We start from the raw sequence: 26,488 nt of genomic DNA, 5'->3' as shown, positions 1-26,488 counted from the left end.
CAGTATAATACTGCGTTTTACTTATTTATATAACTTTTTTTTAAGTAGTACAAAAGTATTTTTTGTCCAAAAAATGATTAAAAAAGTTTCGGACTCGTTGTGTGATTTACTTTAAGTCACATTTCTCTAGTCTGATTTGTTGTCAATTTAGCTTCAAAGAGGTGAAGCATTGATCTTTTCAAAAGTATGCTGTACGAACTTTAGCTTTTTAACGGTTGAGAACAGCAATAAATTGAAAAATGAAAGAATATTCCCACAGTACAAACAAGAAAAGGTGCAATTGCCAAGATACAGTGTTTATGTGTACACCATGATATCATTGCAATAATTCCACAGCTAAGCTTGTTTGGCAATTATTTAACCTTAATTAGTAGATTCCTGACTAAATAAAATTACGGTGTGTTGGAGAAAACTATTGAAGAATATCTAAGCTTATTCAACAAGAGAAAGAACTAGTGTTATCTTGAACTATCTCTCTACCCATAGATCCCAAATAAGTCATTAGTTGATTCTCTAAAATTGACTTACTATCACAATCAATTTTAAAGATTTTCCTGTGAAACATCTCAATCCCGTGATGGGCTAATATATCATCATCGTCTGCCATCAAGAAAGATGAGAACTAAGGCATCATCAGTTTAAGCAATAATTGTTTCTACATATAGTTGTTTAGATGAAATAACTCGGTAAAATAAATCAGTGTTATCAAAGCGCAAAAAAACTCTAAGATCCGTTGGGGCTTAAGCGCAAAGTGCAAATAAAGTTTGGGCTTTAATGAAAAAAGACCAACTCAAGAAAGAAATTGAAAAAAAATTACGATAAAAGGAAATATCAATTATTTAGTGTTGCCTTTTAAAGGTTACACTCATTGGCAAGGAAAAATATATCTTAGAGCCTTCATGCGATATTGAAGCGCCCACAAAGCGAGGCGAAGAGCTCAACATATTTTGAGCTTCGCTTCAGGACGAGCACGATTTAAGCGTACCTATGACAACACTGAAATAAATGCAGTGAATTAACACTTCTACCAGTCCAGCGGGCCTTCATTCATTAACAAAAGAAGCGAAAAGATAGCCAACAAATGAAAAATTCACATACTTGAGTGCGCGGTTTTCTCAGTTTCGGCCAAACTAAACTAACATAACAGCAAAACAAACACGGAGAAATGAAGCAAAGAAACATATACCAATACTATAGGGAGATTTTACAAGCCCATCCCTCACAAGTATGACATTACATACAACCAAACTGAGGACTGGGAAAATTCTGTAAAATAAAATGCAGATAATGCAAGTCAATGCACCCAACTATATCAACTATACATCCCTTCAACCAAAATCTTATATGCAGAAGATAATGTCAAAAAGACCCAACCCTCAGCAGAGTAATAGCTGAAGGCGAGGGCAGAAACTGCAGCGCACATCCTAACTAAACTAAAGAGCAAAATACAAACCTCCCTTACCCAAACCAAACTAAAAGGAAGAATAATAGCCTGCAGTCTGACCAAATTACCAGGAGGAAAATAATATTCATGCTAATCTCTTCTCTTCATTCTACTTATCATCCTGCCATAGCTCACAACTCTTTTACATATCCCTTCTAGCTCGTGAGGGGTGTACACTGTACAACCAAAGCCCTGCTGGAGTATCAACAGACCCTATTCAATTGTATATCTTGACTGGCTTTTCAAAGGTGTGGCGGTTCTGCAAAATTCAGAGTGAAATATTAAAGCATAATGAACTAACTAATAGAGGTCCTTCTAACATAAAATGACCACATTATAAGGCAACAAGCTGCTCAAAGGGAAGGTCCAGCACACCAGTAATATTAAGTCCTTCCGCAACTATTAAACTGATGTTTTTTGGTACTACACATGCAAACCACTAATTGAATTAATATCATTGTGAAAAATGGCAACGTCAGCCATATCTAATAGTATCTGACTGCACCCCCCAAAAGAGAAGGTATATCTACTTCAGATTAAATATTTTGTTACTAATTTTGAGAATTTATTATTATTATTATTATTATTATTATTATTATTATTATTATTATTATTATTATTATTATTATTATTATTATTATTATAATAATTGATCTACGACCTGAATACCTTATCACATAGCAAGATCTAGGTCACAATCTAGTCGCCAGAACTACAGTAAAGACGGTAAATCTTAACTTGGCCCTAACAGTTTGTCAAAAGCTAAAAGCATGCAATAACGAAAGTAAATTAATATAAATCAGGCTTTGTAGATTATAAGAGCATAACCTGTTTCATCTAACTGACACTACGTACTTTATGGCATTGTGAAGAGTGATTAGTCCCTTTGTACTGATTAAGGCAAACTAATTCTAGTCAAAAGTGATTAGTCCCTTTGTACTATTTTTTGTTTTTTCTGACAAGCCCTTTGTACTGATTTAATAGCCTAAATCATTCAGTTGTCCTTCCCAATTCGCTTGTCCTTTAGCCGAGCTTTCCCTTTGAAAATTTTAAACTACTATATTAGTACATTTTAGATTATTATAACCCTGACATGACAATTGCCCATTAAAGTCCTCAAACTTCCCAAATTTCAATTATTATTATTTAAATACTACTATGCCAAGCTCAAACATAAAAATATATCCTTAATCCACCACATGGAAGTCAACCTATTGCACCTATTTTTTATGCAAATAGAGTACCTAATTGAAATTAGAGTAAAGATCTAAGCCTCCACAAAACCTTAGAGCAATCTGTAGAGTGCCTCAAGACATGATACAATCCATTGGAAACCCTTAAACAACAAATGAGGGAAAAGTATATTTACTAACGCCTTCCCGCACGTATAACCTAGTTCTAGGGTTTACACGTTAACTGAAGATAATTTTACCCCTTCTTTGTTATTTTTGTTCTCTTAAAATAAAGAGAGAAGAGGCTCAATAGTAGCGGGCTTAGAGCAGAGGGAAACAGATTAGGCGCAACAAGCAGTGGGCCTGGAACAAACATTAGAAACTCAATGGAATGCATTTTGTGTGTGAAAGATAGAAAGAGAGGCGCCCATAGTAGCTTCATAGGCTGACCTAAGAGAGAGAGCCCAGCGCAATAGAAGATGAAGAGAGAGCATGCGATTGTGAAAACGAACTCACCAAAGTTTGGGTTCTAATACCAAGAAAATGGATTCCGGGCCTCACTCAACCCTAGAACTAGCTCATGAGGTGAGGATTGCGTAAAACCATATAAAAAGAGAACATCTCATTCGCTCCCTCTGCACGCCCAGGCAACATGAGGCACAACTTTGGGTAAACCATAAGAATAGGCCTGGCTTTGATACCATGTGAAAGAATCTGAACATTTAACCCCAAGACCTTAAGGCAATGCACGGAATGGACCAGGACATTATAAACCTAAACCCTTATTATACAAATAATGAGAGACAAGTGCATTTCCCAACAATTAGGCTTTATACTGTATAATGCTTTAGGGTGTTTGGATAACAAGAGAAGTTGCTATATCTGTTTTTCCCACTTCAAAAATCCTCATTCTCTTTTTCTATTGCCATTCCATATTTCCTGCATGAATCGGAACGACGAACTTATCCAGAAGAAAAAAATTCAGAACAAGAAAGACATGTCAATGATTTCCATTCAGCTTCCTTGCATATATAATTTATTAAATGTGCTACAATGGGAGACTTAAATTGTTTCAACCAGTACATTCTAAAAAGAAAATTGTTTCAACCAGTAAATTTTTACGGGCTATTTTCAAAGAGAGATTTGTGACATTTGTCAAACTGTATGTGCCTGTTTCATTAGCCCAAGTAAAATATTAGTATGAGAGGGGTATATATATATATATATATATAATGGCTAACAAAAGAATATGTTCCGCTCAGATCAATAACTATAAGAGTTAACAGCCCTTTAAGAGGAGCCAAAATTAAGATTGTACAATTGAGTTACTCACATGTTTAATCCGGTAACCAAAAGGTAACTCCTAGTATCTTGGGGTTATGCAGAAGCCATAAGACCTAGAGAATTTACCTGACTAACATATGGCCTCTTAGATGTATTATCTGCATGTTCCAATCCAAGGTACTGCTCCCAAGCACCATAAACATCTCTCCTCTGCAACAGGAATATAAGCATTTTCAGCATGGACAGAATTTGGAAACAAAGAAAACATAACTAAAGCTGACCCAAACACTTATACGGAAGTTGACAATGAAATCCAAGGGGAGGAAGAAAATACAAGATAACATCAATACACTACCTGAAAGCGGCTGGATACAATGTCCGAATCCTGAAGGTATTCCGGGCGCCCCAATGATAAAAATGCAAATTTCCACTAGCCATCAAAAGAGTAGAGTCAACCCCCAAGTCAGTCATAGGGCTTTCAAAATTAAACCACCATGCTATAAGTATGCAAGCATATTCCATCTGCAGCAAAAGCTTTGTGCTCACGCACTGTACCTTAGAAAACTCCTCATCTGGAACCTGCAATTTCTTTTGAATGCGCACTTTAATCTCCGCTAAAGTTTCACCTTCATGGATGACCAGAAAGAAAGGTTCTCCAAAATTCTGCACTTGCTGTAGAAAACCAATCCAGTTACTAATTTCAACATCAGATGCAGCAGTGTATCAGTAACATCTTAGTAAACATCAGATGCAACAGTGTATCAGTAACATCAAACAAGCCGATATGTAATACCATTTGATTTTGTGGAGTCTCTTTCGTGAAATGGTAAACATGAATTAGACGATCATGGGGACCAAGATTTTTCTCCCCCTCTGGTATCTGCAAAAAAATTAAAATAAAATAGATACAGTAGTAAGCAAGTAGACAATATGCCATAAATATCATCATTAATTGCCCAGATTGAACTGTCTAAAGCAGAGAGGTCGGTGGAACAGAAGGCCTAACAATTAAAGCTGACACAGCAAAGCATAGCAATCAAATTAAAACCCAGACCCTAGATTATCCATTTTGAAAGAGGGTGGGGGAGGAATGGAATATTTATTCAAATTTCTGCTTAAACTTTCAAAACCTCACCAGTTTTTTTTTATTTTGTTGTTGAAAAAAAAGAGGTAAAAAGACCAAAAGGAGATGAGGAAGAGAGAAGAAGAAACCAGCCAGACAACACCTAGAGAACTAACCTCCTCTGCCCGCAATGTCCAATACTGGTCATTTATATTCTCAATCTTTTCAGTGAGCGGAAAGATCTGGCAGATTAGCAATAACGAAAGAATGCATTAGATAGACAGACAAAAAGAACATATAAGCTAGCAGTGCTAGTCTTGAAAGGCCATTTTGCTATCAAACTAAAATGTCAGCACAAACATAATAAAAGATAAAAGTATTGGACTTATATTAGGACTACTCACCTTATAAATCTTGTGATAGAAGACTTCGAGTAATCTAAGCTCTGCATTTGGATGGGACAACTCTACCTGTTGCAGCAACCATATGCCAGTAGTTATATTCTCATACCAGAAACAGAAGCCATCATTAAACAGAAGCCACCATTAGACATATAATATTGGTTGCACAATATACATGACAGATCTAAATCTCGTATTGCCAGTCAAGCTCCGCATGATCTTTTCCTTTTTCCTTTGTAGATAGGATGCAGGGAGAAGACAGGGAGGCAAATGTCCTCAAAAAAATGCATGTAGAAAGATTTTCTTCGTAATATATACACAGATGAAAAACATTAGGGTGCACATTCACGGGAAATCCTTTATTAATGGCTTTAAATAAGATAATCTGATGGGAAAGAGAGTACTCCCGTCGCCTAAAAAAAGAAAGATTGCCGTCTTCCAAAGTGAAACAAATTCACAAAAAGATTGCCAACCCCCACATGTAAAAAATAGTGAACTTTCACATACTCAATTATGGTCAAACAAATTGAAAAGCAAAAGTTGCAAACTTGTACTTCTCATGTCACTTCTAAATCTCTAAATGTTATTTTAAAAGACATGTTATTTTCAATAGACAATTTGACCATTGCCAATCTAGCATAAAATACTGTCAATCTGACCCTTGAGAACTGAAATATGACAATCTGATTGAGGGAAAAGGTACTAACCAAAGTAGCAGAAAAACACACACTGGCGTAGTGTAGGAAATGAATGCAAATACCAACTCTTCAATTATTACTAATACTATGGCTCGATCCCAAACAAGTTGGGGTAGGTTGACTGTTCAACTCTTCAATTATTAAGGTAAATAAATAACACGAGTTAGACAAGACTGTATCCTTTTCCTACATGTTCTCCACAGAACCTGAATCCATCAAACGACATTCAGCAATGCATAAAGTACCTAAAATACATAATCATCAAGACATAAGAAATCAACCACATTAGGAAACTGCTTTTTTCCTGCTGGGTGCAAAAAATTGCTTTCTTCCGTATGCAAGATCAACAATGCTAAAAATCCAAGAAATTCAAGAAGCGAAGAATCCATCCAAGATTAGGATTTCTTTTCCTTAAAGATTAGGATTTGTTATTTCTTATTTCCTAGTAATTTAATTTTTGTTTTAGTAGGATTATATTTGTAGTTCTAGTCAAACTAGGATTGTTAGTTGGTATCTCATTCTTACTAGAATTCTTTTTCCTATTTTAGTTAGGACAGGTTTTCTGTCTTATTCTTATTCTAGTTTAATTAGGATTAGTTTTCCTTAACATTATCAATTTTACTCATTGTAAGGTCTATTTAAAGGGCTCAATATGCTGAAAATAAAGGTTGGTGATTAGTTTTTTTAAGTTTTTGCTTCAAAAACGTGATTGATCTTTTATTTCATTCTTCTTCCTTTATTCTAACGCTTCTTGCAATCTTGCAGGATTGAGGAACGTGCGGGTGAGGTTTCTTTCCATCTTACATTCTTCTAACATGAGTTTGAAGAACGTTTTCGCTAGTTTTGTGAAAAACTTTAGCGGGGTGCTTTTATTTTTCTCTATTCTTTGTACTTGAGAGGTGCAAAACTTTGAAAGTACATCAATTTGGTATCAGAGCGCAAGTTCCAAATCCGAATTCTTGATTTGCTACCTTGTTCATTGTGTCACCAAACAACAAAATACCAAGTTCGGGATTTTCTTCAATGGATCTTCAATTAAGAGTTCATAAATTAAGAACTAGAATCCTTGAACGAGACAACGAAGAAATTAAAGTGCAGCTAGATGACTTGAAGGAATCAATGGAGAATCTGACTAAATTGGTTGAATGTTTGGTGTTTCAAAATCAGCCACCAAATCTATCACAACGCCTGCTACCTCCACCAACACGACCACCTCCATCACCATATAATATACCAGTGCTACTGCCACGTCTACCACTTCGATATCCACCAATGTAACTTCAAAGAACAAGATATATTGAGCAAGCTGAAGAGGTTGAAGCTGACCAAGGCGCAAAGGTACCAAGGCACCATGCCCAATATGATAATTATTCTGGTAATCAAGGGATTGAAGAGCACAAAGCTGATGACTACCAATATCAAAGAGACGAGGAACATGCATTGGATCCAAAACTTGAGGAATTACCACCAAAGTTTTATGACGATCCATTGGATTATCCAGCCATGGGTGTAGTTGACTTTTCGCCTTTCAGAGATGCTCAAAACAATATTGACTTGATTGTTGACTCAATCATCCCAAACAAGTCAGCATATTGCGTTAATCCTAAAGTCCATAAAAACATACATGAACAAGAGGAAGGATTACCTAAGGAGTGGATAATGGAGAGTTTGAGGTATATTGGAGAAATAAGATGTGTTCACCTCATAAATATTTATCACCATCATCAAAGTGACTGTTAGTGTACAAGCATAGCAATTGATGCAGCCTCAAGAAAAACGTTGATCTCTATGCTTAATTCAAAGTTAGACATAGAGTTGGTTAAGTTTCATGAAGTTCCAACATCAATAACTTCATATCATAAGTTGAAGTTTGAGAGTCAACATAGAAAGATTACATGGAAAAGACTTGGTAGAAAGTTGAAACTTAGAAAGTGAGGATTTAGTTCGACCACATGCTAAGTTTGCTTACAACGTGAAGAAGCTCTATGATAAACTAGCAAAATGTAACTTAAAACCTGGTGAGCATTGGGTCCCCCTTTTTTTCCCGTCGTGGGTCTCCATTCTTACTATAGCAAATTTTGTGCCATCTACGGAAGTTGTTAGACTCGAGGATGAGTCTTTTTCAACCAGGGGAGAATGATGCAAGATCAAGAATGCTAAAAATCCAAGAAATTCAATAAGCGAAGAATCCATCCAAGATTAGGATTTCTTTTCCTTAGAGATTAGGATTTGTTATTTCTTATTTCCTAGTAATTTAATTCTTGTTTTAGTAGGATTATATTTGTAGTTGTAGTCAAACTAGGATTGTTAGTTGGTATCTCATTCTTACTAGAATTCTTTTTCCTATTTTAGTTAGGATAGGTTTTCTTAGCCTTATTCTTATTCTAGTTTAATTAGGATTAGTTTTTCTTAACCTTATCAATTTTACTCATTGTAAGCCTTATTAAAAGGGCTCAATATGCTGAAAATAAAGGTTGGTGATTAGTTTTTCTAAGTTTTTGCTTCAAAAACGTGATTGATCTTTTATTTCATTCTTCTTCATTTATTCAACGTTTCTTGCAATCTTGCGGGATTGAGGAACGTGCGGGTGAGGTTTCTTTCCATCTTACATTCTTCTAACGTGAGTTTGAAGAACGCTTTCGCTAGTTTTGTGAAAAACTTTAGCGGGGTGCTTTTGTTTTTCTCTATTCTTTGTACTTGAGAGGTGCAAAACCTTGAAAGTACATCACTTCCTTTCATAGACTCAATATTGCAATTCAGGTTGCTACACCTATCTATACCTTTGATTTGATTTCATTAAGAACATCCCCCACGGTACTCTGCTTAGGCAATCTTACATTCAAAATTTCAACCTGAAAGCAATGAAAAAAATGTAATGAGGAAAAGTAATAATTTGATTTGATTCAAATGATTTTGCCATACTAGACACACCTCATCCTTCGTAGAATGATGAAAAGCAACTTTGAGCGTCTTCAGACATTGTAATTCTGGCAGAGGAATGTCCAGAACTTCGTAATAAAGTATATCAGAAATCTATCATCCACCCAAAAAAAAATGAGATGTGGTTAGTCCATTGCCACATTAGATCCTGTGGTTAGTCCATTGCCACATTAGATCCTACCAAAATAGTATATACTACTGTCCACTGCTATGATGAGTAAAGCGTTAAACGTCACCATGTGCTCCCAAGATAAAGTCAGTTCATGTTAACAAACCTGATTGTAATGGATTAGCATGTCTACCAAATGATCCACGGACCGATATTTGATGGGGTTAGGCTTGGGTTGCTGAGAGTAGCAGTTGTGTGGAGTAAGCCTAATTTTGGAGGGATCATCCACACCAAGCCGCTGCGCCACTCTCTCCACTACATCATCATATGTATCACTTTTTGCTCTGTAATTTTACAAAAACAAATAGTTATAGATGTAAGCAAATGCTTTGCAATAAATCAAAAGATAAGATACAAATAAACTTACAACTCTAGACAGAAATCATCCTCCTTCGGTTTCTCCAGTGCTCGAAAGTGGACAATCTGTAAACAACGAACTCAGATTTAAGGAATCAAAATGGAGAAAGTAAAACATAAAGAGCCAGTTGTACGGTGTACGCAAGCATAAAACATAAATTAAGGCGAGAAAGATGTCACATATACAGTAACAAAAATGATGCAACTAGTCAAGGCAAAAACCCAGGGGAGTTTTGAAACTTATTTCCTTTGGCACCACCATAGAGGATCATAAACCAAAAAATAAGGGATAAGAATTAACTTCAACATAAAGAGCATCAACAGCTTAGCGAAAACTGGAGCAGTATGGGGATTCACCTGGCGATTTTTTACATATTCCAGATATGAAGGAACATCCGGAAATCGGACTTGTTCTTCAACTTCAGGCAAAGCTTTCTTTTGAAAGCATATAATGTCACCATCTTCAATCTATAAAAATTCAGTCAGTCAGCAAAGAAAATCTACACCTGAGAAGATATGAGCTTTCAGCAACTGGGTGGGGAAAACAGAAGACAAAAACCTGGCTAAATCGAAATGAAGCCTTTCTATCTAGTCTTTCACACATGACAGAAGGTTCAAATTTTATTTCCTGTAAAGGAAAAAGACATTCTCATGCCACGTCAATAAGATCGATAACTGTATCAATAACAGAGAGAAGGCAACAGTAACACACCTCAAAAAGGTCAATTTCTTGGTCAGGAGCAAATCCAGCCAATTCATTCAGTTTTGGAAGTATTTCAATTGGCTTACTAGTACTCTTCACAAAAAGCCTACCAACATATCTGGAAATGCAAAAAGGGAATAAATCTTGTCATTAGACCTTGTCATAAAAATCTTCAAAAAAAAAAAAAGACCTTGTCACATGCCAAAATATTTCTAACATGAGGTTCCTTTAAGAGCAAAAGACTTACTGAAGCTCTTCTTTCTCAGGATCATAAAGCTTAAAGAAAAGGAGTATATCATCTTTACTTTTGTCAGGTGGAGGACTAGGAACGAGATCCTGAAATATTGCATGAGTTAAAAGGTAAAGTACAGTAGAATCTAAGGCAAAAAAACACTTGTCAATAAAGGAAAGTAATCCAAGGAAATTTAAAGGTACCAGGCCAAGGTCCACTTCCAAAAATAATTTTAACTCAGCATTGTTGGTCTTGTTAGAAACTTCCCTTAACTGACCAACCTGCACATACAGATAGTTGTCTTCAAACAACAGTATACATCGTTTAAGAAAAGCTAAAAGCGTGGAATTATGCAATTATTATGAAGAATCATAGAAGCAAAACAAGGCAAAGTATTTTTGTTGGATAGGCAGAAGAGAATGTATGCAGTAAAATGACATTTAAAGGTACAACAATACAATTCTAGAATCATAAAGCTAAGACATTCAGTTGTTGGCAATCAAAATTTTGTAAAGATGATAATACATTAGTTAGTGCAAACATTTTAAGAAACCAACATTTGCATGTCCATGATTTCTTATTAGTTTGACAAGATAAGAGATAACTACACAACAAATGAAATGCCATTGTATAACCTACTAAGTTGCTCGGACACGAGTGCGGGTATCCGACACGGGTGCGAATCTAGAGGTCGGATCCTTCGAGATGTAAATTCTAAGATTCGGGGATACGGATCCTAGTACGGATACATGTGCAGGGATCCGGCTAAAAATGTCGAGTTGTCCCACATCGGTGGGATTTGAGGTCATTGGTCTCCTTATATGGTCTTGGGCAATCCTCACCTCATATGCTAGCGTTTGGAGTTGAGTTAGGTCCAAGGTCCATTTATCATGGTATCAGAGCCGGGCTCATCCCAATTATTGTTGCCGATATTGAGCCCCCATTTATGTTGTCCACGCTCCAGTTTGCAGACCTGGGCGTGAGGGGAGGTGTTGAGTTGTCCCACATCGGTGGGATTTGAGGTCCTTGGTCTCCTTATATGGTCTTGGGCAATCCTCACCTCATAAGCTAGCTTTTGGGGTTGAGTTAGGCCCAAGGTCCATTTATCATGGTATCAGAGCCAGGCACATCCCAATTATTGTTACCGATGTTGTGCCCCCATTTACGGATAGCTTGTAAAGTGTGGATTTCTTTTTTATTCTCAAGTTGCAGATAAGTAAAGGATTGATTTCCTAGATAAGGTATGTTATTTTCTCCAAATTTACCCTAGTTTTAGTTCTGATTTCGGGAATCAAATTGTATCTCGTCTCGAATTTTTTTGTCCGTTGTGGTCAAAGTACCCAAAATTGTTTGACCAGATCCGGTGCGGATCCCACACCCATACTAGTGTCGTGTCGTCACGGGTGCGGCACCTAAACTACCGTGTCGGAGCAACTTAGATAACCTAAACTAAGAATAATTTTACATGGATGAATAAACTTGGAAAAATAGTATTCCAACGCCTACCGTATCAGTTCTTTGCAAGGATCATAAACGAATCAAACAAGAAGCTCTGCTTAGGAAATTTGGAGAAACTGAATACTAAAGCAAGTTGCCTTATGAATCCTCCACCATTTGATTTCCCGGTAATAGAATTGAATATTTCTCCTTCATTGATATTTTTAATACAGTGAGAATGGTAGTGGAGTTCTCAGAGGACTCACATGTTTTTCTTTATGACGATGGAGAATAACAGCCAGTGCTGAATCTTGCTTATAATCTATTCAGTCAGCCCACTCTTCCCCTACTTCTTTACAGCGAGGAGAGGAATTACCAAGAAAGAAGAAGCATAAGCTTTCCGTAGTCATTATATGGCCTTAGAATTTCATAAGGATCACTATGGCCTTACTTCTAAATTAACTATGACAATCAAGTTCGTTTTTTTCTTGGTACACTAGATCTAATTTTCTTCAACCACAAGATCGAATCCTTCTATTTCTAGGATGTTGTGCTATGTTCGTTTTGTAGACCAGTTTTTTAAAAAGTTTGAAATTCAAAAACATGAAAACCCTACACCACCCAAGAAGAGATAATAGATATCCACAAACTTATTCTAATTAACTATCTTTTCCAAAGAATGAAACACAAGACTGCAACAAATTATCATCTCCTTACGGTGCACACTGATTCTACAAAAGAAAAAACCCACCTTCTAGCTTAGATGAAGTTAACAAAAAAGTTCTCCGTGCCCTCAACAGCAGAGGCTTGAATCCAACAGACTCAGAAATTATGCACAAACATTACCAATGCAAAAACATGATTGAAACTATGAACATGTATTATTTCCCGGAACAGGTAAATACTGCCATAACAAATTGCAAAAAACTCAGAATGGGTATGAGAAAGATAAAAGGACTCACGGTTTGTAGTTCCTCCTGCGGAGTTAATGGGCGATTGGGCCGATATGTGTGATTTTGCCGCTTTGCCCAAATCCAGAAACGCTGGAATTGAACTGGGAGACCCAATTCTTTTGCAACTTCCTCCTGTAGCAACGGGTAGTTTGGTCAAACACAAGCGAGAATATCCACGAAATAGGACTACCACATAAACATGCCAAAGATATGAACAGGCACCACAAATAGAAATTAGTAACTCATTGATTGTATAGACGGGAGAAGGCCAAAAAGGTCATCCTTGAGAACAAATCTCAGCCTCCTGATTCTGATTCAATTCCACAGATAACATTTCCATCCTTGCTTGATTGAATAAAGGTTATTAACAAGGATCAAACAACAGAAACAAAGAGGTCCACACAACTAAAGTTATTGGGAAGTGATGTGCTACTTGAGTCCAAACCTATGTTACTTGGATCCTCCAAAGATCTCAGCGCACTTGTGTCGAATCCTCAAAAATGCATAGCTTTTGGAGGATCCAACACACACGAGACGGCATTTTAAAAATATCAAGCAACATAGGTCTAAACTAAGCAACAATAATTATAGAAAGTGAATAGTACCTTGAAAAGGTTAAAAGGCATCTGTTTCTGAATTCGAAAGCTACGAACTTTGTCATGATCAACAAGATCAAAATATATCTCCTTTCCTATCTGCTCCCTAAGATCCTCATCACGTGCAACCTACATACACACATACACGAGTCGATCAACACAACATATTCAAGGAGAGAAAACTTATTATCTGACACATCCATTTGAAAATTACCTTGATAATTGTATAAAGGTGGGCCTGTGCTTTGTATCGTCTCTTGTCCTCCTTCTCTTCTTGTTCTTTCTTCAACCTTATCTGAAATGAAACAAAAAAATAGAATTTATCACGGGCAAACTGAGTAACAGGTGCACAAAATCTATTTCTTGCCTGGAGAATTTTTGAAAACATACCCTTAGGTGTTCCGCAATGTCTTTCTCACCGACATCACAAATTATTTTATCCTTGTCACTCTCACGTATATAAACAAGCATGTACGCGTTGGAGTATTTTGTAAACTTAAAGGGAGTGTTATTGAAGCCAGGATTTGTCTGTGGCAACTGTTAAAGCAAAAGTAAGTCCAAATCAAAGCATGACACCACAAGACACAATTTAGACCTGCTATTAGCGACATATACCTCCTCCTCTCCACCATATTGTTCCTCTAGAGCCCTCTTCAAGTCTTCTTTTGTCACCCGTTCATCATCAAACTTATACCTAGCATAGAACCAAATAATCACATCCAATCAGAGCCCAATCACAAAGATTAACTTTTCAGTTTATCTGAATGACATATGATAGATACAGAATTTTTTTGTTACCGCTCTGTGATCCTACGGGAAAATTATATATGTAGATACAAGTGCCCATCCCCAAGAAAAAGAAAAAGAAAAAACAACAAAGAGAAAGATGACAACAGAGACCTGAACCTGACGTAGAACATTACGAAGAGAATTCCAAAAATTGAACTAACAAAATCCAAGTATATTTAGATTCTTTGCCAGTCTCAACATGCTTGAAGTACATGTTTATATACATCACACATAAAAGCATGTGTGAACACGGTGTTCGGGTGCATGTTCGTGAACATCTTGGATTATTAGAAGAAAGAGACAGAGGAAGAAAATATTTTACAGAGACAGTGCATACCATTGATCTGATAGTGTTGGCCTGATGAAAGCATAATAGTGTCCACCATGCACACCACCACTATGAACCAACACACTGCATTAAGAAAAGGGCAAGGCGATACTCTTAGCATAAAAATAAAAGATAATGCTAAGCATCTAGGCTAGCCAATGGTTCAGAATATCATATCACTAATGAACAAAAGGAAACAGCACAAAGAATAGTGACATACAATTCATTGTAAAATCTTAAGCAAATACAACATAAGAGAATGAAAGCAAGTGTGAAAAAAAGTCTCAGTAACTACAAAAAGGTTTTCATGGTACATATGGTTTATAAAGAGCAAAAGAAACACATCAGAAAAAATAGATGTGTATAAAGCATAGTTGAGTTAAGACGAATACTTTGCACACAGTCCTAGCCAACTAGATTATGGGACAACCAGAGCAAAGTCATAGTTGGGATTGAGGACTGGGAATTAGCAGTAGTAAGTCAGCTTTGCTCCGTGTAACAAGGGTATTTTGGACCAGGATACCGAGTAGGGGGAAAATGCAGTAGCTTCACAGTAAAGTTTCCTACACTTCCTTATGTCGAGTAATGGAAGAGTGGTAAGTTATAAATGCTTCAAGCTTGAAAAAGGTAAAAACTTGGCGAATAACCTTATGCAAAGTGAGGTAGCAAAAGAGGCATCGAATGTGTTCTCTGTTCTTTTTGGAATAGAATGATTAAGGCCGACATCAATCGTGAATGTCTTTTCCCATTGAGAGGTTGAAAGTCCATAAAGAAGTAATGAAGTTTTGGGATACTGCTTACCCGTGCATCATGTGGTATATATAGACAGAAAGAAATAGGAGATGCTTTGAGGGAGGTAAGAGCAGTGCATAGCTTAAAGCACAGATATTTGACAAACTTGTTCTATTTTTGTATAATAAAAAGGATGCAAATTAATCAGAAAGCAATGATGATTTGTCCTGTATCTTAGAGATGTAATCAAAAGGCTTAAGTTGCACCAACTTACCTTTTGATTTAATGTGAATAAAATACCTTTACTTATCAAAAAAAAAAAGACTGACTTATTTCATACCCAACTGATTAGGCAAAGAAGTCAAAACAAAAAGTCTTCGCAATTGCGTACTAGTGTGTTTGTCCGCACATACACATAGAAAAGAGAGTTAAACTTACCTATGAAGTGTGTAGAGATTCCGGACGCTCCTATCTGCATCAGGAGACAAATATTTGCCATTCTCCCTATCAAGGTCAAGTTCTAGAGGAAATTCATAACGGTCATTTATCTGCAACATAGAAGCAAGATTGTAACACGTGAGCATCTGAACACTACAATATGGGATTCAATACCATCAATAATATATTAGAAGAACATGTAAACTACATTTCAAGGAATATATTACTTGTAAGAGACCGTTATAAAACTACAGTTAATCATTTTCTGATGTTCAGATTAAATAGACAAACATTTGCAGCATCTGATAGTAGGACGACGGAAGATTTGGGGGTCATGATGGTTGTGGTTGGTAACAAAGTTAATAATCAGTAACAGGACCATTTTTTAGGAGACAATTCAACCGTATTATCCGATAGTGGCAGAGGAGCCGCAGTGAAGAATAAATCGTGCCCCACTGTTTCTTTTCTCTGATGGAAAAGCTTCTGTTAAAAAAGACAAAAATTCTGCCCACAATTCAACAAACAAGTTCATAAAAATTGGAAAACCTTCCACTGAAAATATTCCAACTACCAAATAGCACCTTTAAAGAAAATACTATATGGTCCTACGCTTCTAGAAAATGATGATCACAAACTTTCAACCTTGGGCTTTTCCTTTATTCTAGTTTGTTTTAACAGGTTCACTTTCAAGTTTCTTTTCATTGCCCCATTATTTCGGATAAGGTAGTAGGATATTGAAGTAATACACTTCTTTTGCCGAACATTTATGTTCGGACCCGCAAACAGCAAATAACACTCACTCTAGGAAGGGAACCATGGAACAATCCAAAAAGCTATGTGAGCCAGCAGTGACAAAAGGTATGCTCTATTTCATATGCCAAACGTATTTGCTTGAACCAAATACGGGAAATAACACCATTTTAGAAAGAGAAATTATGAATCAACCCAAAACCTAATATTACAGATCAAATCATATAGCAAGCTGAGAAAGAAGAAACTAGTACTAACCTTAACCATTGTATCTCGCATGAAATCATATTCAAATCTTTTTAGCTGAAGCTGGAGAACTGGAGGGAAGTCAATAAATAGTACACCTTTTTTTGCATCCTGAAATCAACACAGCACTCCATATTCACAACAGAAGAAAAAAAAAAGGCAACAAATAAGAGTCAGTTGCTGGCTTAAGGAAGTCCTTTGTGACATTCTCTACTATTTAGCTTTATGAGTTCAAGTAGCAAGTTCTTTAAATTCAACATGCTGGTAGGGTATTTCATGTGTCTTCCGACTTCCTGCATAATGGCATTCTTAGCACCAATCTAGCCCCAAGACCCCACAAAATACAAATCCAAATAAGACGTTTGATTCATCCATTAGGTCCCCCTTAGTGGTACCTCCTACTATCCCTCATCTATTTGGAATTTTTAATTTACATCGGAGAACTACCAACACCGTCCGCCCCAAAAAACATAGGAAGCGGAAAAACAGAAAGGCTGAATTAGGCTCCAAATTATATGCCTATTCAGTTGAGAAGATACTCCTCCATCATGTGGATGGACCTTCTGAGAGAAAAAAAAAACATATTCAGTTAAAAAGATTAATATTCTTGTTGCATTTTCACAAGAATATGGATGGTCTAATGTTTTAGAGAGATACTAGTGAATCCCAAGCTCCTATTCTAACCAATTTGGACTCGCACTATCCAATTTCAAGCTTCTTATTTCCATTGTTGTGGAAACATTACAAATGATCAGCAGAGGCAAAAAAACTAGGTGATTTTTTTCCACCTGTCCAAGCCTTGGTGGACAGAGGTACCTATGCTGGTGGGAGGTAGCAACCCAAGAATGAGTCAAGGTGCGTGCAACCTAGCCCGGACACGACGGTTATAAAAAAAATGATTGTGACAAGTAGATCTTTTTTCAGTTTCTATACGGAGCATAAAAATAATTGAAAACTTTTTGATTCTTTATTGTTATAAATGAGGACATGTAACCACAACAAAGGCCCATCAATTTATTGTTCATTGATAAGAGTGTTGAACCTGCAAACCATGTTCTTCAGCATGGTACTTATTATCGCCTTCTAGACGTTCAACTTCAACATATTTGTCAAAAGAGGCATAAACATCGCGACAGCCTTTGACGTCGAGTTGAAGATCTGCAGAAGTTTATTAAAAAAATAAGTCCATGAGCAGGCATTAAGGATTCAAGGGACAAATCTGAGGATAAGCAGATACCATAAAATGACTCTTTTCTCGTTGATTTGAAGTCCACATTGATACATTCTATGTAATTCATATGGTGCCCCTCAAATAACTTTTGAATTGTCCCTTCCACAACCGTACCCTGGACAAAAACATCATTAGAAGATCCAATAAGATCATCAAAATTTGCAATTAGTCATTTTGTAATCATACCTTCATCTTGTCTTCAAGCTTTTCACACAACACTCTGTTTAGTTCTTGCACATCATGCTGCATGAATGAATCATATGTGTCCCATCCAAAAGATTTTGTCAATTCTTTTGTCGCCACACTGGTATCACTATATTGGAGCTTATAAAATAAACTTTGCAGAGCCAACGGGATGCTCCCCGATGGCATGTCATTCTCTGTAGTTGGCATGTGATACACAGCCTGGGGGGGCCAACAACCCAAAATGAGGATATTGCATTCTAGAACCAATAAAACAAATATACTTACTAAAAAACTTGCATCATAAAAAACTAGAACATATGCTAACCTTTCTAAAGTAGGGGATATGGTACAAGGTTTGTAGGAGAGAGTTCATGTAACAAGTAGCTCCCTGATTCTTAAGCCCAACATATCCTGTCTCCTTCTTTGAGTCATATGTCCAGTAATCAATGACCTTTCGTACAGCAACATCGGCTTCAATAACAACTTTATCATTTACAAGATATCCCTTATTGGGGTCATAAAGATCACTTAGAAGCATGAAAGATGTGAAGCCCCAGTCACTCTCTCTTTGGTTAAACTGGTGTTGCGTCTCTGCAACCAAAAAACAATTCAAATCCATGCCAGTATGAGACAAACACATATTGTTCATCATTAATTGGCATCTCAGGCTCCCTGAGAGCCATTCAGTTCTGTAACTCACAATCAAGTCAATTTTCTAACAAACCTGCAGATCACTAATCCAATACACTGGGTATGTTGTTGTTATTGTTGTATTTGGTTTTTCCTTTTCGCTGACCCTAACTTGTTTGGGATTGAGATGTAGTTGTTGTTATGATTTTGTCTTTATGGGATAAGTTTCCTAATTCCTAGACTGTTAACAGCAAGCGTAAAAACAGTTTAGGAAGCCTCATTCAGGAATTTGGAGCAGCCTGGAGTAATGAAGTTGCCAATTTTTCTCCTATTCAATAGGTTCAAATAAATTTTCCATATGTTTATTGCAATAAATAGGTAAAGATTTACCATACCTTTCAATTAATGTCTCTCTTCCATCTTATCTCAGTATACTATTCTTTTGCTTGGCTGTTTGACCGTCCTTTTTCGAATAAATTAAACTTCATTTATTATTATCAAACCAAGATGGTGCAGAGAGATATACAAGAATCCTTTTCCAATTGTAGTTAAGCATTAATTCAGCAAATGAAGATGATATCGTCAACCCTATAAAAAAGAAACTTGCCGCACTGGTTTAGTGCAAGCATTTTTTTTTTAAAAGATTACTTATCCCCCTCCCCACAAAACCCAAAAAAAAAGGACAGACATATGGTTGTACTCCTATCCTTGTGTGGCAGAAAAGGTTCAAATAGACTCCCATTTCTTTTTACATCTTGCGTCCATTATTAGTCTGAAGCTTTTTTAGCGTTTAATTTATTACAGCTAAGGTTCACCCACTCCACACAAAAAGAGCAACGTGAAAAGAAGAAGAAAACTAAAATTCATGAAATGCAGGACTTCACATTCTGCTCAGTGTGTTTCTTTATGAACTGCTTTTGACAAGAAAAAAGAATGAACTCCAAAAGTGAAGATGACCTGATAATATATAATGATCTGATTACGCCAATTCTGATGAGATAATTTGAACGGCTGATTGGCTGTTTCTGATTTTGCAGGTTTTTGACTCGTAGGTTAAAAGATTGAAACGAAGGTGGACACACCTTCGGTGGGACAATAAATAAAGTCTCTAACTTTACTTATTCAATCAAACTCAGCTCAATTCCAAGTTAGCTGTGGTGGGCGATATAAATCCTCTATATTCATTATGCTGTAAGATTGAGCCAAGGTGCAACCACAGTATATGCATTCTTGAAATGACACATTTCCAGAAGAAATGGTTACTACCATCCGGTGGAATTTAAAATGTAAAAGATCAAAAGGGCGAAACAAATATTCACATGATAGATTGGTATGAAACCCTTAACAGACAAAAGGATGGTGAAGCTTTTATTATGCGCCATAAGTCTGCAAGCTCTTAAGCAAAAACTTTAAAATGAAAAGATATTGATTTTTACGACACTAAGAAAGGTAAGGTAATGGAAAAGAAAAAATCAAAATAGGCATACAATTTACAAACAAAAAGACACGCAAAGGATGAGTCAACGTCAGGAAAGGTAAGACACTACTTCTTCTTTTTTCCCTAAAGGAAGTTTCATTAAGTGTACTTCGACGGAGGGAGAAATGAGAATATTCCAAGACACGTGAAAAGGCAATGAAGGAAAAAATAAAATCTGACATCCCAATCGTACGGATGAAATTTGGATTCAAGCTTTAGGTGCACCGAAACAGGACAAGAAAGTACCTTTTTTCACTGAATATTTGGGGTTTATTTGATTTACAACAGCTAAGCTGAACTGGGCATATCTGTTCCACCCATATGGCAATGTAGATGAATCTGCCACATCTAAATACATTGACAAACAATCCACGTTGTTTCCTTTTGGAAATATAAGCACTCGCCTACAAACCAATGCCAGTCATAGGCCAATTATAACCCAATCTAAAAAAAAAATTATTAAAGTAAACCACCAATTTAAGCAATAAATGCCACTTACCATTTATAACTACCAACAACAAAAGCCTCGGAATATAGCTTCTTCACAGATAACCGAGAGAAATTGTCAATTGTCCAAGTAAACCGGGATGCCTGTGGCTCATCTACGGCTTGACTCTCCCCCGTACTAGCATTCTCAGCAGGTGCCACTATTAATCAAATTCACCATATGATCACATCAAAACGTTACAACAAGATCCAAGACAAGCATAAGACTGATCAATTACCAACCTAAACTCCTCTAAAACAGAAAAGGAACTCAAATAGCAACAGTTAAAAGAGGAACAACCTTCCATGGGCTGAGGCCCTTCAACTAAGGGCTGAGGACCTTCAACTAAGTCAGAATGTGGCACAAGCATCTCCTCTTCTTCCTGCTGCTGAATTATTCCCAAAAAAAGAGTAATTTCAGAGATTGCTAAAACAAAGACACTTGCACCCATGTGCGCCCATCCGTACCAACCTTGTCGGACAGGTTCACCTGACACATATGCTTGTAGGCGCTATCAGATTGCCAGTTGATTATTCAAGACAAGGAAAAACTTGCCGCAACAACAACATAATCAAATAAAATAAAATAAAAAATAAGATGCAACACTGTGAGCTCATCTGCCCCAATCTAAGCAGGGCAGGTCTACCAGGGACCAACTTGTGGGCTATAGCAGATTTCCAAGTGATTAATTGAGGTGCGCGCAAGATGCGCTACGCACCTTTATTAAAACTAAAATAAAACGGGATATCAACTCTATGGGTTCAACTTTTAAAGTTTTAATATATAACCCATTATATTTTTAAAGTGATGGGTTCATATCTACTATTTTTGCAATTTTAACAAGTTTTTACATATACATTTCTACTCCGCGTTGAAAGTTATGGGTTCGATTGAACCCGTCATTACCACACTACATCCGCCCCTGTGCCCCAATCCAAGTAAGCATTTATTGAGGATTACCTAGTGAATTAGTCAATGACTAAATGTGGTAACTCTATTTCTTTTTTTATAACCGTGGTGTACGGGCCAGCTTGTACGCACCTCGACTAATTCCACGGTGTACCTGTTACCTCCCACCAGCATAGGTACCGGGTTAACTATGTCTATCCAGTTGCAGGTAACTCTATTTAATAAGCATTGATTAATAACCTAGACTAAATAGTAAGTTACATGCTATAACAGGTTAAACTACACTGATAGTGTAAGATAAATTTACATTGTCAGTACATATAACCAATCCAAAAATAAGAAAGACTGCATGCATCATAAATGCAAAACAAATAAACATAAAAGCAAGTCAGGAGCATGATCTAGTAAAACCCTAACCCAGTCCTTTGAATCAAAAACACTACTTTTTTTTCTCCATTCACAACAACGCAGCTCAATTTACGAACCAATGAAAGACAATTTAGTCCCTAAACCCTACCTTGCCATAACAAAAACCCTAGCTGATCACAAACCTATTCAATGCGAGACAACTTTTGACATCACTTGAACATGCGAACAATTAACAAATTTGACCAAGAAAAAGGCATATAAATAGACATTTCTATCGATAGTAACAGTGAATTTAACGAAGTAATGTAGGGAAGACTCACATCCAACGGTTGAGGATTCAGCATGGTCATGCTTGAGGATAACGACTGACCGTCCGATCAACTATGGAAAAAAAATTGCCCTAGTAGGGGTGGGTAGGGGTGAGGGGGTGGGGGGGGGCTAAATGAAGAAACTGAGTTTTTAGAAAGAAGGATGAGTTCTGATCGAGAGTGTTGTTTGGTTGGGTTTTCGATTGGGGGAAGGGATACGTTTGGAAATTAGGGAAAATAAAAGGGTAAATTAGGGGAAGGGGAAATAGTTATGTTTATGCTGTTATAGAGAAGCTTTGCTATTGTGAATTGTTTGTACAAAAAATGTGTATGAGGTAACATATGAAAAGCTGACACGTTGCAGGGAGACACGTGGCGGCGAGCTGGGGATGACCGACAATTGCACTATTTTGTGATTTTCGTGGAAAATAAGGTGGCGTTTTTCAAAAAAGTAAAAAAGAAGTCTGGATATTTCTTACCTTTCAGAATTTTATCTTAGCTTCCGGAGGTCTTTTAAAGTGTCTCAAGGGTTTACTAAGACTAAAAAGCTTCTAAGAACGATGGTATTTGGCTTAAATAGCAATTTGTTTTTGTTTTGTCTTTGTTAAATGTATTAGTGAGGAGAATGAATTATTATTTTCTTATGGTGCCTTAAGCAATCTTAACATGGCGTACGTGTTGTTTGTTGACTAGGGTTAGTTTCGAGGCTAACTCTATCATATTAGAATAATACATATTCATATTTTTGATTTAATTAATATTCGGTTCATTATTATGTTATTTGTGTCGTAAATATTCTGTCATGGATGTGTGAAGGAGTACTAAGTGTTCTACATTGGTGGAGGAATGAATTATTGTCTCTTTATATGTCCTTGAACAATATTCAACCTTGCGAGTTAGTTTTTTTGATTGAGTTAGATCGGAAAAATACTTTTTATCTATTTATTCTAAAAAAAGAAATTATATCTTTTGGCAAATGTTCAAATTTGAGTGTGGTTGGATTATTGTAATAGAATTTATATTCTTCGATGACTTTTCTTATAAGCATTTGAGTAACTAAGTTTTTAAATGTAATCAAACCTTTATTCTAGTGCCAAAAAGGGCTTCTTGGAAAAGTATGAAAGAAAACAAGACGCCAAAGAAAGTAAGATCTATGTAATCTAATTTGGGTGTTTTTCCTTAGGTTTTAAATAATGAGTTCATCACATTTAAGACGGAATTTTATGTGCGGAAACGTCGAACAATAAAAACATTTGGTGAGGAAAAAACGAGCTTATAGAAAGGAATGTAACGACCCGACCGACCATTTTGAGCTTTTACACTTCGCTCGTCATTCTCGGGCACGACTAGCCCCGTGTGATGTATTATGACATATAAATCATCGTTTTTGGTTTTCAGGGGGAATCGAAATGAATTTGGAAGAACAGTTCTCAATTTGAAGCTTAAAATTTGAAAGGTTTGATCAAATTTTGACTTGTTAGTATATGATTGTCACGACCCGGATTTTTCACCCTCGGGAGTCGTGATGGCACCTACTAATGAGAGCTAGGCAAGTCAATCCTTAACTGCTTACTTCATTAACAATTACTTCTTTTAACAATTATCAGCGATAGCATGAAAGCAACGGAATTAAATAAATAGGCGGAAGACTTAAGTTTAAAGAAAACTGAACAATAATGCGAGAATCAACATATGCCTCTACCCAAGAACTGGTGTCACATTACTCACGAACTTCTAAGAGTGCTAAATACAACCGTTTGAAAGAAATATAAACTGTTTGTCTCAAATATATGAGATAACATACAGAAATAAAAGATAGAGGAGACGCCGGGCCTGCGAACGCCTGCAAGGCTACCTCAGTGTCTCACTGGACTGAAGGCTGGCTCCCGCGCTTCTGCTGCTGTCCAAAACCTGGATCTGTGCAAAAGAGCACAAAGCGTAGTATCAGCACAACCGGCCCCATGTGCTGGTAAGTGTCTGGCCTAACCCCGGCGAGGTAGTGACGAGGCTAGGACCAGACTCCAGATAAACCTATACAGTTATATAATATATGGCGGAAAAGTAAACAACTAATAAGCAGTTAAAGCTGGGGAAGGGGAACATGCTTCGGGGATAGCAGTTAAAAGGAATAACAGGGAATAATAAGGAAGCTAGCACTATAACTTCTATCACAAATGAAGAAAATAAAGGCAACTTTCACTTTCAGTTTCCTCTTGTTGCAGGCGTGCAACCCGATCCCATTTCTCATATCTCGTGGTAGGCGTACCACCCGCTCCCATTTCATTCTATCTCGTGGTAGGCGTACCACCCGCTCCCATTTTATTATATCTTGTGGTAGGCGTACCACCCGCTCCTATTTTATAATATCTCGTGGTAGGCGTACCACCCGCTCCCATTTCATAATATCTTGTGGTAGGCGTACCACCGGCTCCCATTTCATAATATCTTGTGATAGGCATACCACCCGCTCCCATTTCATAATATCTTGTGATAGGCGTACCACCCACTCCCATTTCAATTCACCACACAATCACAAGAAATCCGGCAAGGGAACATAAGTAATATAATAACTTCCTGGCAAGGGGACATAAGTAATATAATAACTTCCCGGCAAGGGAACAAGGATATCGAAATAGTCATCCCGACAAGGGAGAATCAGCTATAACCAATCTCACGTTACTAGTACTCAGTTCATTTAATGGAAATACTTAATCATAGAGGATCATTAATTAAAGTATACAAGGTGTCATTCAAAAACACAACAATTTTCAAGTTAAGACCCACGGTCATACTTGACACCAACGTATAGATACTCGTCACCATGCCTATACGATGTACTCAACAAGAAGCAAGTGGAAAATATGACTCCACTCCTAATCCCTCAAGCTAAGGTTAAACCAAACACTTACCTCGATGTCTTGAACACCACTCAAGTCTCAATTATAGCTTTACCTCTTGATTCCACCACCAATCCGCTCGAATCTAGTCATAAGTTACTTAATCATATTAATAAATGCTAAATGAATCAACCCCAATGCATGAAAATGAGTTTTCAAAAGTCTTACCCAAAAGTCAAAAATTACCTCCGGGCCCACGTGGTCGAAACCCGAGGTTCGGACCAAAACCCGATTACACATTCCCCCACAAATTCAAATATATGGTTTGTTTTGAAATCAGACCTCAAATTGAGGTCCAAATCCCCAATTTTTTTTGAGAAACCTAGGTTCTACCCAAATCACTCAATTTCCCCATGAAAATCTTTGATTTGAAGTTGAAATCATGTTAAAAGATATTAAGAAGTGAAGAAAATAAGTTAGAAATCACTTACCAATCGTTTTGGAGAAGAAAAGTTGTTTGGAAAATCGCCTCTTATGTTTTGGGGTTTTGAAAAGTGTAAAATAACTTAAATTCACGTGTATTTATACCCCTCCGAAGTCACAACCGCGGACCGCGCAAGGCCGACCGCGGCCGCGCAGCACCCACCGCGGACCGTGCAAAGGCGACCGCGGCCGCACGCGTTTCCTCGCGGGCCGCACAAAGGGTTCAGAGGCCTGCAATATTTTTCTGAACCTGCAACATCTGATCTTTTTAAGCCTAAGGCATCCCGGAACCTACTAGAAACTCACCGAGCCCTTGAAACTCTAAACCAAGCATGCACACTACCTCAAAACACCCTACGAACATATTCGTGTGATCACATCACCAATATAACGTCATGAACATCGAATTGAGCCTCAAGATCCATGAAATTTCTCAGATTTCCTTTTAAACATCATTTTTCCCAATTTGGGTCCGGATCATGTCAAACGACGTCCGTTTTTTGACCAAACTTTACAGGAGTGATTTAAAACATATATAAAACCTGTACCGGGTGCCGGAACTAAAATACGGGCCCGATACCATTACTTTCACATCAATTTTCATTTCACTTTTCTTTAAACATTTTCAGAGAACAATTTCACTTAAAAATTCATAACTCGGGCTGGGGACCTCGGAATTCGATTCCGGGAATACGCCCATGTCCCATATTTTCCTACGGACCCTCCGGGATTGTCAAATCACGGGTCCGGATCCGTTTACCTAAAATATTGACCGGAGTCAAACTTATTCATTTCGGGGTAAAAACTTAGAAATTTTCACAAGATTTCACGTTTAAGCT

At 37.0% G+C, this 26,488-nt stretch overlaps 1 protein-coding gene across 3 annotated transcripts; it reads right to left on the bottom strand.

Annotated features, from left to right (window-relative positions):
• Positions 1-1,166: 1,166 nt before the first annotated feature.
• Positions 1,167-22,611, bottom strand: LOC107825543 (ubiquitin C-terminal hydrolase 12). 3 transcript variants are annotated; one of them, XM_016652414.2, is made up of 32 exons: positions 22,342-22,611; positions 21,044-21,131; positions 20,756-20,903; positions 20,503-20,660; positions 18,475-18,740; positions 18,150-18,368; positions 17,970-18,078; positions 17,775-17,890; positions 16,745-16,843; positions 15,737-15,846; positions 14,576-14,650; positions 14,065-14,143; positions 13,840-13,986; positions 13,664-13,744; positions 13,459-13,578; positions 12,863-12,985; positions 10,667-10,744; positions 10,479-10,567; positions 10,241-10,349; positions 10,088-10,156; positions 9,886-9,996; positions 9,539-9,594; positions 9,278-9,455; positions 8,994-9,095; positions 8,843-8,914; positions 5,368-5,433; positions 5,140-5,205; positions 4,694-4,780; positions 4,456-4,572; positions 4,256-4,330; positions 4,027-4,110; positions 1,167-1,703 (listed from the first exon to the last, which is right to left on the bottom strand). In XM_016652414.2, exons 1-32 carry the CDS (start codon positions 22,369-22,371, stop codon positions 1,662-1,664), a joined length of 3,369 nt encoding a protein of 1,122 aa, XP_016507900.1. In that variant the 5' UTR covers positions 22,372-22,611; the 3' UTR covers positions 1,167-1,661. The 3 variants fall into 3 exon arrangements, with proteins under 3 accessions (XP_016507900.1, XP_016507901.1, XP_075110044.1); XM_016652415.2 differs by having other exon boundaries at positions 21,044-21,128; XM_075253943.1 differs by having other exon boundaries at positions 21,044-21,232; positions 22,342-22,581.
• Positions 22,612-26,488: the final 3,877 nt, after the last annotated feature.

This window comes from Nicotiana tabacum, chromosome 5 (assembly GCF_000715075.1).
Source record: "Nicotiana tabacum cultivar K326 chromosome 5, ASM71507v2, whole genome shotgun sequence".
NCBI classification, from domain to species: Eukaryota; Viridiplantae; Streptophyta; class Magnoliopsida; order Solanales; family Solanaceae; genus Nicotiana; species Nicotiana tabacum.
The sequence above is the reverse complement of the archived record's forward strand: the minus strand, read 5'-3'. Positions and strand labels throughout refer to the sequence as shown.